This window comes from Phocoena sinus, chromosome 19 (assembly GCF_008692025.1).
Source record: "Phocoena sinus isolate mPhoSin1 chromosome 19, mPhoSin1.pri, whole genome shotgun sequence".
NCBI classification, from domain to species: Eukaryota; Metazoa; Chordata; class Mammalia; order Artiodactyla; family Phocoenidae; genus Phocoena; species Phocoena sinus.
The window spans coordinates 15848732-15866036 of record NC_045781.1 but is presented as its reverse complement, the minus strand read 5'-3'; the positions used below and the strand labels follow the sequence as shown (position 1 = coordinate 15866036).

Genomic DNA, 17305 nt, shown 5'->3' with positions numbered 1-17305 from the left:
TTCACGAGCAAATCACCAGATCGGAGCGTCCATCGTCTTGTTGCCAAGAGTCCGCTGGCGTCACAGACAGAGTCTGAGTCTCGATTCTTCTGCTTAACCGGCCGAATGATCCGGGGCAAAGTTCACCAGCTTCCCTGAGCCTCAATCTCTTCGTCTGTAACATGGAGACGCAGGCGGTTCGAGATAGGAAGTGAGATATATAACCTTATGTCATGTTATAAGAAGATTAACGCAAGAGCCAAAAGTCCCTAAAAACCACATTCCCCTCTGATTTGCATCTCTTGAAGACCATAAAAAGGGGAAGCCGATGCGTTACAGCAATTCTCAAAAGTGACCCTGCTGCGTCGTTTCACAGCCCACAGCTGCCTGCCTTCTCGAAGGCCAGCTACCTTGAGGAACCTCTCAGCTTTTCTACCTCTCCCCGTGACCCCCACTAGCTCTCTAGTATGTGCCCTGGCCAACTTGCCAGGGAGGCCCCTCCGGCTTCTCCTCCACTTCTCCGTCTGTTTTCTCTCCACCTGGTCTCCTGCTTCTCCCAAGGGGCCAAGGCCCATTCTCCTTCAGGGCAGGAACCTGTGGTTAATCATTCATCAAGATGACAGCCAGGGCTCCCCTGGTGGCACAGTGGTTGAGAGTCCACCTGCCGGTGCAGGGGACACGGATTCGTGCCCCAGTCTGGGAAGATCCCACATGCCGCGGAGCGGCTGGGCTTGTGAGCCATGGCCGCTGAGCCTGCGCGTCCGGAGCCTGTGCTCCGCAACGGGAGAGGCCGCAGCAGTGAGAGGCCCGGGTACCGCAAAAAAAAAAAAAAAGATGACAGTCAAATTCCTGGCCTGTGATGGGCGCTCTGAAGGCACCGCCTTCCTTGGCTGCCCTACTTTCCCGTCTGCTCGATCCAGATGCTCTCTGAGAGGTTGTCCTTGGGATGCCCAAGGAGTGGGGCACTGATTTCCCCATCAACCTACTTTGTCCCTGGTTTGACGTCTTTTTTTTTTTTCTGGCCGCGCCACGTGGCTTGCAGGATCTTAGTGCCCTGACCAGGGCCCCCACCCGGGCCCCAACAGTGAAAGTGCCAAGTCCTAACCACTGGACCGCCAGGGAACTCCCTGGTTTGAATTGTTGTGAGCAACTTCCACTTTTGCGGAGAAAGGGAAGGCTTCGAGAACTGTTGAAATGAGAGGGCAAGGGTCTGGGGACCAGTATCATTCAACCATTTATCCAGCAAACACCTACTGAACACCTCCCACTGCATCCACCACAGAGCCAGTTGTGGGGGTACAAAAAAGACACAACATGGTCCTAATCTCGGGGGTCTCTAGTCTAGGTGTCCAGAGGGTTTTAGGAGCTGAAGGACCTAAAGGCAGCCACCAGCCTGATGAGGCCTGGTGCGGGCTCCCTGGCAACCAGCGGATGACTTCCCATCCTGGACCTGAGCCTGACTGCTGACATCAACCTACTTCCTGACCAATTGCCCGAGAGACGTGGCTGTCATCAGGCCCTGCTGAGGTGTGCACAGCAGGTGACTGGGCAGCACTGGGGCTAGAACACAGGCAGCCCCCGACCCAGCCCCGGACCTCACCGTCCTCTTGGAGCCTAGACAATTGACCATTCGTCTGACTCACTGAGTCCCTGCTAGGTATGCAACAAGCAGCGGACAAGGCACACAGAAAGCGTTGCCTTCACTGACCAACATTCTGGTGGAGGAGCCGGCAAATCTGACGTTGCAGAGTCCTGGGTGCTTGGAAGAAACCACAACGCGAGATGAAAGCAGAGGGGCTGGAGCAGGGGAGGGGCCCGTTTGGATGCAGGGATCAAGGGAGGCCCTCTGAGGAGGGGGACACCTGAATTGCCAGGTGGAAGGGCCAAACAGAGAAGAGCTTGAAGACGCGCCGTCTCCCTTCATAAATTTATTTATTTATTTTTGGCTGCGTTGGGTCTTTGTTGCTGCACGCAGGCTTTCTCTAGTTGGGGCTACTCTTCATTGCGGTGCACAGGCTTCTCATTGAGGTGGCTTCTCTAGCTGTGGAGCACGGGCTTTAGGCGCGCAGGCTTCAGTAGTTGTGGCACACGGGCTTAGCTGCTCTGCGGCATGTGGGATCTTCCAAGACCAGGGCTCGAACCCGTGTCCCCTGCACTGGCAGGCGGAGTCTTAACCACTGCACCACCGGGGATACCCCCCGCTGTCTCCCTTTGCACCCACCTTTGCTCATCTACCAAATGCTTGTCACAAGAGGTGAAATGGCACTCCTGTTGACTTTTCCTCAGTTCTGTCAGTTTCTCAGTGTTTCCCAAAGACAAAATACTAAACAACAGGTTGCAAGTTCTTCTACATTCCCAGGGAGGTGCTGGATGACACATGTAGGACTTAGAAGGGGGGTGACCAAGAATCAGTTTGGTTCCTGAGGTATGAAAAGGAAATGAGATCATTTCTTTGGAGGGAGCCGTGGATATGCTGAGAATCTCAGGCTGCCTGCTCTGGAAGCCTGGTGGGAAGCACTTCCAGGGAACCACTCAGAGAAGCTTATTCTGGGTGACTTGGATTTTGGGGAGGACATAGGGGCCTGGTGACTGACACACACACCCAAGAAAGCTGAAGTCCAGAGAGACCATACTGTCAGCTTGAGGCAGGAGAGAGACAGACAGAGAGACATGTGCACAGTCAGAGACAGAAAGAGAATCACAGAGACAGCTTAGGGCCGCTTTAAATCTCAGGAGGTCTCCTTAGAAGGGCAGGATGACCCCAACAGGGAGGTGAACGACCAAGTTCTCAGGGCCTGAGAGGAATGTTAAGCGACCAGAGGGAGGCACGCGCCATCCAACGTCCCTACAGGTGCCCGAGGGAGGATCCCCTTTTGACATCCGTGCAGCCCAGAGAGAGGCAGGGTGGAGACCACAGCCCGGGTACTTCAGTGCCACCGAACTCGACTTTGCTTGTTCCAGGTCTCTCCTTTTCTCCCTCCTGCCAAAACAAGGAGGGTCATAAACCACTGTCATCAGGTCAGAGGGGAAAGGAGAGGGAGGATGGAGGAGCCCAAGGCCTGTGCAGGTGGGGGGAGAGTAGAAGCTCTAACTGGGAATGATGATCTCATTATCCTACAAAGTAAATGCCAAGTGGAGATGGTATGGGTGACCAGAGGGACTTATTATCTGGGAGTGAGCCTGGGCCTGCCCACAAGCTCGTCCAGGAGTAGAGCAGACTAAGCCCCCAGAGCCGGTTTGAACGGGCTGGCGGGGGTGGGGATGGAATAAAGGTGTGTTCTGGTTGTACCACCAACCCTGCTCTTTAGAGGTGCTGATAATTCCAAAAGATACACGCACCCCAATGTTCATTGCAGCTCTATTTACTATCTATAGCCAGGACATGGAAACAACCTAAATGTCCATCAACAAAGGAATGAATAAAGAAGATGTGGGTACCTACACACCATGGAATATTACTCAGCCATAAGAAGGAACGAAATTGTTCCATTTGCAGAGACGTGGATGGACCTAGAGACTGTCATACAGAGTGAAGTAAGGCAGACAGAGAAAAACAAATATCGAATATTAACACATATATGTGGAATCTAGAAAAATGGTACAGATGAACCTATTTGCAAAGCAGAAATAGAGACACAGACGTAGAGAACACATGTATGGACACCAAGGGGAGAAAGGGGTGGCGGGATGAACTGGGAGATTGGGATTGACGTATATACACTGCTATGTATAAAATAGGTAACTAATGAGAACCTACTGTATAGCACAGGGAACGCTACTCAGTGCTCTGTGGTGACCTAAATGGGAAGGAAATCCAAAAAGGAGGGGATATATGTATATGTATAGCTGATTCACTTTGCCATACAGCAGAAACTAACGCAACATTGTAAAGCAACTATATTCAATAAGAATTTAAAAAAAACCCAGGTGCTGGCTACGCACTCTTCACTCCCCCCAGGAAAAGCCCACATTTCTAACCTCTCCCCTTCCTGTGTTTGCATCATCTTGGACCCTCACCTCCTTCTGAGATGCCCCATTAGCTGCTCATCCAGGCTGTGAGTGCCTCAGGCTAATGGCCCTGCCTCCCCGCCCTTCTCTCCCTTCCGGCTCACTGCCCATCCTGGCCACCCTCCCTCAGGGGACTCCTGAGCCTCAGAGACACCTGGCAGCACCAAGAGGTGAGTCCCTCTTTCTGTGGCTTCTCTCCCCACAACAATTTTTCCCCAGATCCCCAGAAGCCTCCGCTTAGGGGGAACCCCTGAAGCTGGCTAACGTCATTCCCTGTGACACCAGTGGGACCTGGCTTACCCCTGGACTCTCCCCGGGGGACCTCCTTCTCCTGCCCTTTGCTACAACCTACACCCCGACTTCCCCTCGGCTAGGCGTTGCCACCAGCCCGGCACTGCCTGCTGTAGGGGAACAGCTCCTTCTCTTTCCAGGGAACTGGGGAAGGGGTGCGAACACAGGAATCTAGCTTCATTTCCTGAGAAAAATACATACTGTCGGGCTCAACTCTGTTCATTTTTTTCTTCTTTTCTTTAAAGATTTTTTTGATGTGGCCCATTTTTAGTCTTTATCGAATTTGTTACAATATTGCTTCAGTTTTATGTTTTGGTTTTCCGGCCACGAGGCATGTGGGATCTTAGCTGCCCAACCGGGGATCGAACCCGCAGCCCCTGCATTGGAAGGTGAAGTCTTAACCACTGGGCCGCCGGGGAAGTCCCTCAACTCTGCCCTGAATTCTCTCCACCGCTTGTCTCCCCAGAGTCTCAGAAATCAAGAGGCCTTCCCTCTTCTGGGACCTGCACGCCTGTGCTCCATCTCCTCCCGTTACACCACGATCGCTCGCTTCATTTTAAGGGGGCACATGGTGGAGAGAAAACAGAGGACTGACGGCTAGTGGTCCTCGCTTCTAATCCAGGCCACCTCCCCCTACCGGCGTCTGTCTCCCCAGCTATCCCACTAGATGGCTTCTCGCACCCTGAGCAAGTGCTGAAAGCAGTCTGTGACTCTGGGAGCCCCCTTTCCGGGCCCTGAGATCTGGGGGCAGGGAGCCAGTGGTGCGCACGAGGGGCCCCATGCACCTGCCCCCGCAGCTCTCCTTCGCCCTCTATATGGCCGCCTTCGCGCTGGGCTTCCCGCTCAACGCCCTGGCCATCGCAGGCGCCGTGTCCCACGCCCGGCTGCGCCTCACCCCCAGCCTGGTCTATGCCCTCCACCTGGGCTGCTCCGACCTCCTGCTGGCGACGTCTCTGCCCCTGAAGGCGGCGGAGGCCCTGGCTGGGGGAGCCTGGCCCCTGCCGGCCTCACTCTGTCCTGCCTTCGCCCTGGTCCACTTCGCTCCGCTCTACGCGGGCGCGGGCTTCCTGGCCGCCCTGAGCGTCGGCCGCTACCTGGGAGCTGCCTTCCCCTTGGGCTACCAAGCTGGCCGGAGGCCGCGCTATTCCTGGGGCGTGTGTGTGGCCATATGGGCCCTTGTCCTCTGTCACCTGGGGCTGGTCTTTGGGTTGGAGGCTCCAGGAGGCTGGCTGGACAATACCACCAGCTCCCTGGGTATCAGCACGCCAGTGAACGGCTCTCCAGTCTGCCTGGAGGCCTGGGACCCGGCCTCGGCGGGCCCTGCACGCTTCAGCCTCTCTCTGCTGCTCTTCTTTCTGCCCCTGGTCATCACGGCCTTCTGCTACGTGGGCTGCCTCCGGGCACTGGCCCGCTCAGGCCTGAGCCACAGACGGAAGCTAAAGGCGGCCTGGGTGGCCGGTGGGGCTCTGCTCACACTGCTGCTCTGCTTGGGACCCTACAATGCCTCCAACGTGGCTGGCTTCCTGCACCCCAGCATCGGAGGCTGCTGGCGGAAGCTGGGGCTCATTACAGGTGCGTGGAGCGTGGTGCTCAACCCACTGGTGACCGGCTACTTGGGAGGGGGCACTGGCCGGGGGACAACACGTGGCGCAAAAACAAAAGGGGGGCCGTCCCAGAAGTAGTCATCACTGCAGGGGGGAGGGGCAGGGAGCAGGAGAGCCAGACTACTTCTCCAGGCGCCTGGCGAGCGAGGGCTGCTCCAAAGGAACCGCAGGGCGGTTTTGCCTGGGGGGCATCCCCGGAGCCACTTATGGGAAGAACTGAGCCTGGCAGAAGATGGCGTCCCAGGTGGAGAAAGAATGGAGGCCTGGAGCTGGGTCACAGGAGGAAGGTAAGCTGCCCGGCACACATCTGCGCGATTTCCCACCTCTGTCCGTTTCTCTTCTGCGTCCTGACTGGCCTGACTGCCAGTGTGCCCTGTGGGGAAGGAGGGAGGGAGGTCTGCTTCTAAGCCAGAGGAACCGCCGCCACTCTGATGGTATACTTTGGGAGATGTTACTCCAAAATCATCTCCTAGGAAAGACCATTTTGAATTTCTGAATAAGAGGCCGGAGGCAAGGTAATGACACTGTTATACCATGTGACACCCACAAGGGGGCAGCATTAGAACTGTGAACAGGACGCTGGTAGGAAAAGATGCCGGGGGAAGGGAAAACACCAGCAACACCAGAAATATACGTGACAGTCACCATGCCAAGTGCGTTACAAGTGTTGTCTCATTTCATCCTCCCACGTTCCTCTGATTTAGCCATGCGGCTGCTGTACAGATGAGCAGACCGCTCACTGCAAGAGGGTGTCAGGCAGAGGGGCAAACACCGACTAAATTCTACCCTGTGCTTTGCTCACCAAGCCGTGGGCCTAGCATGGGGCTGCTTCCAGCCAGGGGAAGCAGCAACTTATTCTAATTTGAACAAAGGCACTCCTCAAGCAGTGCACCCTGGTGCTGGCCTGTGCTCACCTGCAGGGTGTACCTTTTTCTAATTTGCACTAAGGTGTTGCATGAGTTGGCTGTGGTCATCTTCATTTTGCGGGGTTTAGAAATTTACCCGACGCCCTACAGCAAAGAAGGGGGGGGACATAGGGTGTGATCCTTCCAGGAGGATCAGGGGACATTTGGAAAACTTGGGGTATCAGGGTTAACGCCTGTCCTTGTGGTCCCTTTTGCGAAGGTGAATGGTAGCACCCTGAACCCGAGAGAGAGTGGGCAGAGGACAGTGGCCGCGAGAGCCAAAAGTCTGGGTGTCTGCTCTGAGGCGAGGAGTAGGAAACAGACGTTCCTCTAATGACGATAAAGACGTGAACACACAGAAGCAAAAAAGTGGCAGCTACGTGTCTGACGAGCCGGAACTGGTTTACACAAGTTATCTCTTTTCGTGACTAAATGTCCACAAGGGGGGACTCCCCTGGAGGGCCAGCGGTTAAGACCCTGCACTTCCACTATAGGGGGCACTGGTTCGATCCCTGGTCGGGGAACTAAGATCCCGCGTGCCGCGTGGTACGGCCAAAAAGAAAAAAAAAAACAACAAAAAACTGTCTACAAGGGCAAGGATTTTTGTTTCATTTGCTGATACATCCCCAGCACCTAGCAGAGAGCCGAGCACACGGTAGGCTTGCAGTTACTATTTGCTAAATGAGTGAATGCTCATAACAGCCCTCCGAAAGAAGTCTTATTATCCCTGTTTAAAAATATGGAAATGGGCCAGAGAAGTTCAGTCACTTGCCTGAGGCTCTGCCGAAGCCAGAAACAAGTCTGTTCTCTGCGCAGTGGTGACATCAGAGGACGTCAGCCGAAGGCTGAACTCCAGCCCAGGCCGCTCCTCCTGTAACACGAGAACCACCCTCCCTTCCACAGCACCGGAGCACCTGCTGGTGCCGGGCCACGTCTTCCAGCGACTTGTGCCTCCTCCACTTAGGGGAGATTTCAGTTCCTCCCTGGGGCAGGGGCCCCGCACGACCCACCCCCAGCATCCTCTGGGGACCCTCGCTCCTTGGGCCCTGAATCTTCTACCAGTGCCCCTAGCAGGTCAAGCCTGTGCACCGCCCCCCCCCCCCCCACCCCCGTTCCCTCTGCTTGTGCTGTTTGCTCCAGGGGCTCTCAGCCTCTGTGTTATTGATGTCTTTATTATCCTCCCACCACTCAGACCCCCCACCCCACCCCGAGACTGCTGTACTTCTTGTCTTGTTCACTGCTGTACTTCTAACAACTTATTTGAGATAAAATTTACATATCATAAAATTCACCCACTTTAAATGTACAATTCCATGATCTTTAGTAAATTTACCAAGGTGTGGATTATATTATATCACTATAATCCAATTTAGGACATTTTTATCACCCCAGGAAGATCCCTCATATTCACTTACAGTTCATCCCATTTCCACTCTCAGTCCCCAGGCCACCAGTAATCTATCTTCTGTCTCTACACATTTGCCTATTCCGGACATTTCATAAAAATGGGAACATACATGGTCTTCTATGTCTGGCTTGTTTCACCTAGCACAATGTTTTTAGGTTTATCTGTGTTATGGTATACGTGGGTATTTCATTCCTTTTCATTGCCAAATAGTATTCCATTGTATGGCTATGCCACATGGTTTATCCATTCATTGGCTGATAGACCACCAGGTGATGTTTCCACTTTTTGGTTATTATGACTAATGCTATTATGAACATTTATGAGCCAGTCTCTGCGTGGACATATGTTTTCATTTCTCTTAAGTAGATACCTATAGCAGAATCGGGTTACGTGGTAGATTTATGACGCCTTTCAAAGTGACTCCATCATTTTACATGCTCACCAGCAATGTATGAGGATTCCCATTTCTCCACATCCTCACCAACACTTGGTATTATCCGATTTTTTTTTTTTTGCTTATAGCCATTCTAGTGGGTGTATGAAATGGTATCTCATTGCACTCCATAGATATTTGAATGAATAAGTAAATACTCTCTGAAGCTGGACAGAAGTTTGAATCCTGGTGGTGATACTTAACAAGCTGTATTACCTGGAGTGAATCACTTCCCCAGTGTGAGGATTTCAAGACATAAGGTGGTGCCCTGAGAAGCAGTGGGTCTGCTATGGATTATGTGCCCACTGAAAGGTAGCTGTCATCATCATTGCCACCAACATTAATATTATTACTATCGGCCCAAAGACAAGCCCACTCGAGTGGCTGGCAGACGGCATCTGTCAAGGGCTCACCATACTTACCACTTAACTTAGCCTTTGACACATATTAACGCTTTCATGTACACAAGCCTATGAGATTGGTGATGATTATCCCTGTTTTATAGATGAGAAAGCAGAGATACAGAGGGCTGAAGTCACTTGCCCCAAATCACAGAGTTAGTAAGTGATAGGATTGAACCCAAGCCCCGGCTCCAGAGCCCAAGCTCTACATCACTGTATCACACTTCCTACCCTTACAACAAGGCAAACTGGATGAGTGCCATTCTAGAGGAGCAGGTAAAATTCAAGTAGAGGATCAGAGAGAAGAAGACGAAGTCCGCTCATCCCATCTGAGGCTGCTGGGGAGCGAGGCGTGCAGGCAGTCGTGGAATTTGCCCCTCGTTTTGTGTCCTGGGCCGGCACTGCTCACAGAGCTAACGGCATCTTTCGTGCCATTGCTCGGCAGTGAGTGACATCACGGGCACTGCCAGGTTTTCATCAGTTCTGCCAGATAATAGCTCACCGGACTTGTTCTGGAGGAGCCAGCGAGTTGATGAGCGGCAGACAACTTGGGTTCTCAAAGCAGCAGGTAAGCACGGGACCCCGAGGGGCTCTGTGGACGGCACCTTGGTGCTTAGAGAAAGGAAACAGCAGACAGGGTGTGACCAGGAAGAGAGGGACAGGAAAGGGATAGGAGCCAGGCTATGACCAGGAAGACAGGCAGGCTGACCCCACCGGGGAAAGCACTGGGGGCATGAGGGAGTGAGGCTGGCGATGACGCTCCCTTCTGATAGCCGAGAAGCGGATGGTGCAAGACGCCCACCCAGACTGTCATCTCTGTCCCTCTCTTGCTAGTGGCCATGACCACGAACACCAGCTCAGACCAGTCCTCCTTCCTCGGCAATCACGGGCTCCACTGCTCCATGTACCTCCTCAGCTTCCTCACGGGGCTCCCCCTGAAGCTGGAGGCCCTGGTGATCCTCGTGGACAAGCTGCAGCGCTGTCCGGCGGCCGTGCGCCTGCTCTTCCTGAACCTGACCCTATCGGCCCCGCACCCTGGTGCTCTTCCTGCCACTCCACGTGGTGAAGGCAGCGAGCGGCACGCGCTGGCCCCTGCCCTTCATCTTCTGCCCCTTCTCCAGATTCCTCTTCTTCACCACCGTCTATCTCCCGTCCCTCTTCCTGGCAGCTGTGAGCGATGAGCGCTTCCTGAGCGTGGCCTACCCAGTTTGGTACCAGAGCCGGCCAAGGCCGGGACAGGCTGGCCTGGTCAGCGGGGCCTGCTGGCTCCTGGCCGCCGCTCACCGCAGTGTGGTCTATGTCACTGAACTCTCGGGGCGCTCCTCCCCCACCCAGGGTATCAACGGGACCTGCTACCTGGAATTCTGGAAGGATCAGCTGGTGGGACACGCTACCTGGAATTCCGGAAGGATCAGCTGGCGGGACCTGCTACCTGGAATTCCGGAAGGATCAGCTGGTGGGACACGCTACCTGGAATTCCGGAAGGATCAGCTGGCCTTTCTCCTGCCTGTCCAGCTGGAGATGGCTGTGGTCCTTTTTGGGGTGCCCCTGCTCCTCACCAGCTACTGCTATAGCCGCCCGGTGTGCATACTCGGTAAGGGAGCCAGCCAGCGCCGGCGGAAGCGGGTGGTGGGCTCGCAGCAGCCATGCTGCTCAACTTTCTCATCTGCTTTGGGCCCTACAACGTGTCCCATGCTGTGGGCTACATCCAGGGTGAAAGCCCGAAGTGGAGAAGTTCCGTGCTGCCCCTCAACACCCTGAACTCCTGTGTCGACACCCTTTACTATTTCTCATCATCTGGGTTCCAAGCTGACTTCCAGGGGCTGCTGGGGAGGCGGCCTGGAGCCTGTGGCCCTTGGTGGCAGGAAGGCAGCGTGACACTGAAGAGTGAAGGAGAGGGGCCGCCACAGGAGCTGTCTAACATACGGGGGGGCTCTGGAGCAGGTGGCCAGGTGGACTGGCCTGCAAAGCAGATCATCCCTGGGGCAGTTCCAAGCTCAAGTCAGGAAGCACCTTGGAGAGGCAGGCTGGGGACGGGCACTGTTTGGGTCAGAGCAGGTATCCAGCCTTAGCCCAGCTCTTGATCTCGCCACACTGCCCTCCCTTCTCGTGCCCCAACACGCTCAGGGAGCGGTCACGGTGAGAGAGAACTCTGGAGAATAAGGAGCTCCCCGGGGCAGCAGGCGAGCTCCTGTGCTTTGCTGAAGGTGAAGGAGGAGCTGACAGCAGCGTTCAGGGTCTGAGGGAGCTGCCCAGTGACTTGGGACAGGAGAGAGGAAGAATCTGTCCTTCAGAACTACCGACTCAGCTGGGCAGGAATGGGGGGACACAGGACTCCAGGAATGAGGGGGCACCCTGCTGTGACATGTGCTCTTCCAGCAGATTTCCACTGTTCAGTAAATTCAGACTTTCAGGGACATTCATGAAAAATGACAGAAGAAAAATTACCTAAATAAACTTGGTAGCAAGCAAAAGAGAATGGTTTTTTCTTAATCTTTTTCTGTTTTTACGGTGTGTGTGGGTGGTGTATGTGAGCGTACCTTAGGTGGTGTTGATGGATGGAAGGATAAAACACGAAGACTCTGAAGGAGAAGTGTTAAACTACAAGATGCCTAGTTGCTGGGAGAGGATTTGGATCGGAAGAATAAAAGTAATAGCTAACCTATCTTAAGGGCTTAGCCTGACATCGCCTTTAATCTTCTCAGTAGCCGTGAGGCAGGTACTGCGACTATTCCCATTCTACAGGTGAGGGAATGGGCCCGGCGAGGTGAAGTCTCTCACCTGAGATCCCATACCCAATAAGTGATGGAAGCAGGACTGGAAGCTGAAATTAGTTGACTCTGAAACTCAGGTCCCTGAGCCACTCTGCCACCAGCTGTGTGTCATCTGCCGTGACTGGGCCCAGTCAAACTTCCAGAGTCGGCTGAGGCAGTCTGACCAGGACAGATGTAAACAGGCCACAATGAAAAGCATAACTAGATGCAAAGCAGATCGACTATTTGTGTAGATACATCCTCCTCCCAGTAAAGAAACCCTCTCGGAAAAAAAAATAAATGAAGAGAATTAGTTAGCCCAGTTGACTTCGGGTTACTATAAAGACAAATGTGTGTTCTTAAGAGCTATTTTTATCAAACTGTGATCACTTAGTAATTTTTCATTTTCCACTGTGGGGTGGTGCATTAGAAAGCGTCGGTCTGGGCCTCCTCCCCTGGGAAAGCAACCAGAGAAATGCTGGCACCTGTTCGCACTGTCAGCTTTATTATTTCTTCTTTTAGTTTACTTTTTTTTTTTTCTTTTAATGACAAACCAAGAAGTCTCTTACTTTATTTTTTTATTTTGGCCTCACCGCACAGCATGTGGGATCTTAGTTCCCTGACCAGGGATCAAACCCGCACCCCCCGCAGTGGAAGCTCGGAGTTTTAACCACTGGACCGCCAGGGAAGTCCCGGTCAGCTTTAGTTCGAAAACATTTATGGTGCACTTACTGTGTGCAGATGGCTGCGCTCAGAGCTTTCGGGATTTCAATACTAACGTCTTTAGCATCTGTTTTCTCCCTGAGGTTAAGGTCGCTGGGGAATGAGGACTGGCTGTGGATGGGGACTGGGTCTCAGGTGGAGGGAGAGAGACATCGTCTCTGTACAGAGATGAAGGCATGAGCTGTCCCTCTGTCCCATGGCTCATCTGTCTGTCCTAAGGCACTCAGACCTTGATGTGAACATGGGTCTGCGTGGTTCAGAAAGGGCACAGTGGTGACGTGGAGTCTTGCAGCTCCAGGAGTGGTAGCAAGGACCCACGAGTGAGGACAAAGAAGAGTTGGAAACCCCGCCTTCCAGAGAGATCCATGGAAAACAGGAGTCTGACTCCTCCCCAGAGTTTACACCGAGGAAGAAGAGGCAGCTCAGCTGGCTTTGCTGCCCCCAGCTGTCACCCAGGACCCCACCCTTACCCCAGTCTGTGTAAACTGAAGGCTGACGGGTGGGGAGGATGAAAAGTCATCAGAGGCTGGGCGGTGGGGAGGGCAGAGTTGTAGTGTTCTCCATATCTCTCGGAAGTCAAGGGAAAGGGGTGCTCAAGGAGTAGAGCACGTGTTCTGGGGCAGCTGCCCCGTGCTCACCTAAGCAGAAGACGGAGACGGGCAGAGAGATGGTGTGGGCGCGTATGTGTGAATGACGGGGCACCAGGCACTCTCCCCATCTGGCAGAGCAAGCAGGTATGAGGCTCCCATGGATGAGGGCATCGCAGGAACAGGGCTGAGTGGGGGAGTTCTAGGGTGCTGGGAGAGGTCAAACCAGGTTGGGTCTCCCAAGACCGAGGTCAGAAGAACTCAATTCTAGCTGCCAAAGAGAGCCAGCATCCCGGTACCTGACTCACAGCAGACACGAAAAGCTATTCAGTATTAGCTAAAGCACTGTTGCTCAAACTTTTGTATCATTGTTCCCTCAAGGAGCCTTTTAGGATCTTTTCCTCCTACTCAGTACCTTCCCCTCCCTGCCCATGAAATTTTGATACAACAGACATACCATGTATCTGTTTATGTGTGTGCCTTTTGGAAGGCCACAAACCACTGTAAGACTTTTTGGCTCCCCCAGAACTAACGTTCACATCTTTGGGAGCAATACTGCCTGTTCTCAGAACGCATGAGCTAGATAACAGGTCTCCTCACTCACAGAGGGATGAAGCCTGTCTCATACAACTGCAGTCCAACAAAGTCATGTTCATTTTCTTGCTGGAGCAAAGGAGACCACACTCCAGAGGAAGCATGGGGCATCTCACGAAAGAAGAGACGGGGTTATTAGAGGTTTGGGGTGAGGGTGACGTTGAGGTGATGCTTTGATGAAGTTGTATCCGATAGGCTCAAAGCACAGCAGGCCTGGGTGGAAAGAGGTCAATTTCAGGCCTGGGCTGAGAAGCAGACCCAGGGTCCGATTCTTTGGAAAATACAGAATAAAGATAAAGGTAGAATTTCGTGCCTGAAAACTCCTTATCTGAAGCTCTGGGGGGCTGAAAAGCAAGGCTGCTTCTCTGTGTCACAGGTTCCTGCTCAGAGCCTGCAAGCAGCTGAGAAACGCTCCATTCTCACTGATGGGATTTCAAATAGCCACGTTGCTGACAGTCTGTGATTTTATTTTATTTATTTATTTTAAATTTATTATTATTGTTTTGGCCATGCCACACGGCTTGTGGGATCTTAGTTCCCTGACCAGGGACCGAACCCAGGTCCCGGCAGTGAAAGTGCGCAGTCCTAACCACTGGACCACCAGGGAGTTCCCAGTCTGTGATTTTTAGAGAACTAGGTCTCTTAGCAGTATAATTTTGTTAATTAACAAAAGTTTTTAAAGGTTTATAAAAGGGAGTCATTGATGGCCATGGGAGTAGGAACCTTTCCCTCTTAGAAGGAAGTGTCCCCCCCCCCCCCCCGCAAAACCTAGGGCAGTGTAACCCAGAAGGATGGGAAGAAGTGTAGACTAGATTCACCTCTGCCATAGGTTCCCTGGGCCACAGGTCAAGTCTCAGCTCGTAGGAGAATGGGGAGGAGGCTAGGAGTTTTAAATCACCAAGCGTGACCAGAAACCTAGGAAAGCCACTCAAGAAGTCATTAAGAAATTGGCAAAGATGGTCCACTGCAGCTCAGACTATCCATGAACCAGTGTCAGTCAGAGTAGGGCAGAGGGGCAGGCAGGAAGCAGGGAGGCACAGGGAGGTGGCTGACTTGATAACTTTTCCTGAGCTGAATACGCCACCTGTGACCAGAATCTTAGGATAGTTTAGCAAGTCTGTGTATGTGCCTGGCGGGGCAAGGGAAGCTGTGATGCAAAGCAGGAGAAGTAAATCTGCTTCACTTGGACCCTGGGAAGGGGCAAAAAGTAGACCAGGTTAGGGTTGCGGGAGAGGGGGTGGGAGGTGAAGAACAGATGGGGGTAGGTAGGAACAAGAAGACTGGGAGTCTGCAAAATTAGTTGCAAAAATCATCCAAAAGGAAGAAGCAGAGCAGCAATAAGAAGTAGAAAGAGGGCTTCCCTGGTGGCGCAGTGGTTGGGAATCCGCCTGCCGATGCAGAGGACACGGGTTCGTGCCCCGGTCCGGGAAGATCCCACATGCCACAGAGCGGCTGGGCCCGTGAACCATGGCCGCTGAGCCTGTGCGTCCGGAGCCCGTGCTCCGCAACGGGAGAGGCCACAACAGTGAGAGGCCCGCGTACTGCTAAAAAAAAAAAAAAAAAAAAAAGGAAGTATAAAGAGACGTGGTAGAAAAGTCAGGCCATAGATTCTGGGAGAGAAGAATCAGAGGTGAAAGACAGAGGCTAGGGTGGGGAAACAAATAGAGTAAAATAGTGTGAGAAAGTGTTCAACTTTTTACCTTCCTCTCTCTGACATGACCCCTCTGGTTGGAAAAAAAAAAGGCCAAAGCAATACAGGTAGTTGTGGCAGCTAAAACTCTGCAAAGAGAAGTGAGAAGCTTGCTGAGTTCCCTTTAAGGCCAGTTCTGAAAAATCATATGGAGGGAGATCAGGGCATCAAGATGGTTGCCCATATTCTGGGAATAGGATGCTGGGGTCACATACCAGGAGAAGAATTGGCTAGAACGAACGAAATCTGATAAACACTGTTGAAAGTGGGAAGGTGCATGGAGTTGATCCCCACGGAGGCATGGAACTAGGGGAGAGAAAATGTTACAGAAGAGGAAATGGGGTTGAGAGTGATTTTACTGAATTCAGACTAAAAGGGTACAATGAGACAACTAAATCGACCATCCCCTGTTACAGATCCCCCAGCCCGAGGGGTTGAATCGTAATTGGAACTAGTCATGACAATCTTCTTCCCCTTTATAGGTAACTGGTCTCAGGATGGACACATGACCCAATTTTAGCCAAAAAATGGTAAGAAGTCTGCTGGGGGTCTCTGGGAAAGATAGTCCTTCTTACTAGAAGAGATAGATGCGTGAGGGGCTGCCCTCTCCCTTCCTGGTTTGGAAGATTTTACGTGAGGATATGATACTTGGAGCTATAACAACCGTTTGGGGGCCGTAAGACCACATACTTGAAGAAGAAAGGTAACAAGCTAAAGGTGGCGGAGGAGAAGGATGGAAAGGGCCTGGGCCCTTGATGAACTTGTTGAGCTGGGATTACCACCTCCAATCATCCCTATGGCTGACTCACTATTGGCCAGATATTCTCTAGCTTGCAGCCAAACGCATCTTAACTCTAATGGATAAGATGCTGTACCTCAGCATCCTATATCCTACTGGAAACTACCCAGTGATGTCTTCTTTTCTTTTAACCTGTTTTATGATCCTGTTATTTCTAAACTCTATTTGCTTTGTAGGAGTTATGAAATCTTAGTGTTTATCCTACCTATTATGGCCGTACTTAGGGGAGATTTCTTATGGTTCCAGTCAGTAGCTCTGGCATCAAAATATCGGGACACCCCATTATTCAGAAAGGGGCTTTTGAGAGCTGGCTGGCTGGGGCTACGTGGACATCGCACTACAAGACAAAGAACAGACTACTGGATGGGCACTTTCTAAGGTCAAGTATCATTTGACTGAGAGTCTCCACGGCAAGCTCTCCTCCTTTTGTTGATAAAAATTCCCATGTTTGTTATCAGATTTTTAAAAATTTTATATTGAAGTATAGTTGATTTACAGTGTTGTGTTAGTTTCAGGTGTAGAGCAGAGAGATTCAGTTATACATATACATGTATCTATTCTTTTTCAAATTCTTTTCCCGTTTAGGTTATTACAGAGTATAAGCAGAGTTCCCTGTGCTATACAGTAGGTCCTTGTTTGTTATCTACTTTAAATATAGCACTATGTATCTATCAATCTCAAACTCCCAATCTATCTCTCCACCCCCTTTTCTCCCCTGATAACCATAAATTCATTCTCTAAATCTGTGAGTCTGTTTCTGTTTTGCAAATAAGTTTGTTGGTATCATTTTTTTTTTAGATTCCACATATAAACGATTTCATATGGTATTTGTCTTTCTCTGTCTGACTTACTTCACTTAGTATGATAATCTCTAGGCCCATCCATGTTGCTGCAAATGGCATTATTTCAGTCTTTTTAATGGCTGAGTAATATTCCATTGTATATATGTACCTCATCTTCTTTTCCCATTCATCTGTCGATGGACATTTAGGTGGCTTCCATATCTTGGTTATTATAAACAGCACTGCGATGAACATTGGGGTGCATGTATCCTTTCAAACCATGTTTTCCTCTGGATATATGCCCAGGAGTGGGATTGCTGGATCATATGGTAGCTCCATTTTTAGTTT

At 51.8% G+C, this 17305-nt stretch overlaps 2 protein-coding genes and 2 long non-coding RNA genes across 4 annotated transcripts in view; 2 read left to right on the top strand and 2 right to left on the bottom strand.

Moving 5' to 3' along the window:
• Nucleotides 1-17305, bottom strand: part of LOC116744656 — a 52510-nt gene that overhangs the window by 1317 nt on the left and 33888 nt on the right. Inside the window, exon 2 of the long non-coding RNA XR_004347118.1 lies at nt 17-154. This is a non-coding gene — a long non-coding RNA (uncharacterized LOC116744656). The remainder of the gene's footprint in view (nt 1-16; nt 155-17305) is intronic.
• FFAR1 (free fatty acid receptor 1) lies at nt 5023-6018 on the top strand. Its single transcript, XM_032614632.1, has one exon. The coding sequence runs from the start codon at nt 5058-5060 to the stop codon at nt 5958-5960; it is 903 nt and encodes a 300-aa protein (XP_032470523.1). The 5' UTR covers nt 5023-5057; the 3' UTR covers nt 5961-6018.
• Nucleotides 8802-11774, top strand: FFAR3 (free fatty acid receptor 3). Its single transcript, XM_032614694.1, is given in 5 exon segments — nt 8802-9597; nt 9864-10054; nt 10056-10409; nt 10521-10656; nt 10659-11774. Coding segments are annotated over 4 exon segments (1119 nt in total). The 5' UTR covers nt 8802-9597; nt 9864-9868; the 3' UTR covers nt 11102-11774.
• LOC116744655 lies at nt 10307-10664 on the bottom strand. The gene is made up of 3 exons (XR_004347117.1): nt 10500-10664; nt 10424-10461; nt 10307-10385 (listed from the first exon to the last, which is right to left on the bottom strand). It is a non-coding gene; the product is annotated as an uncharacterized LOC116744655 (long non-coding RNA).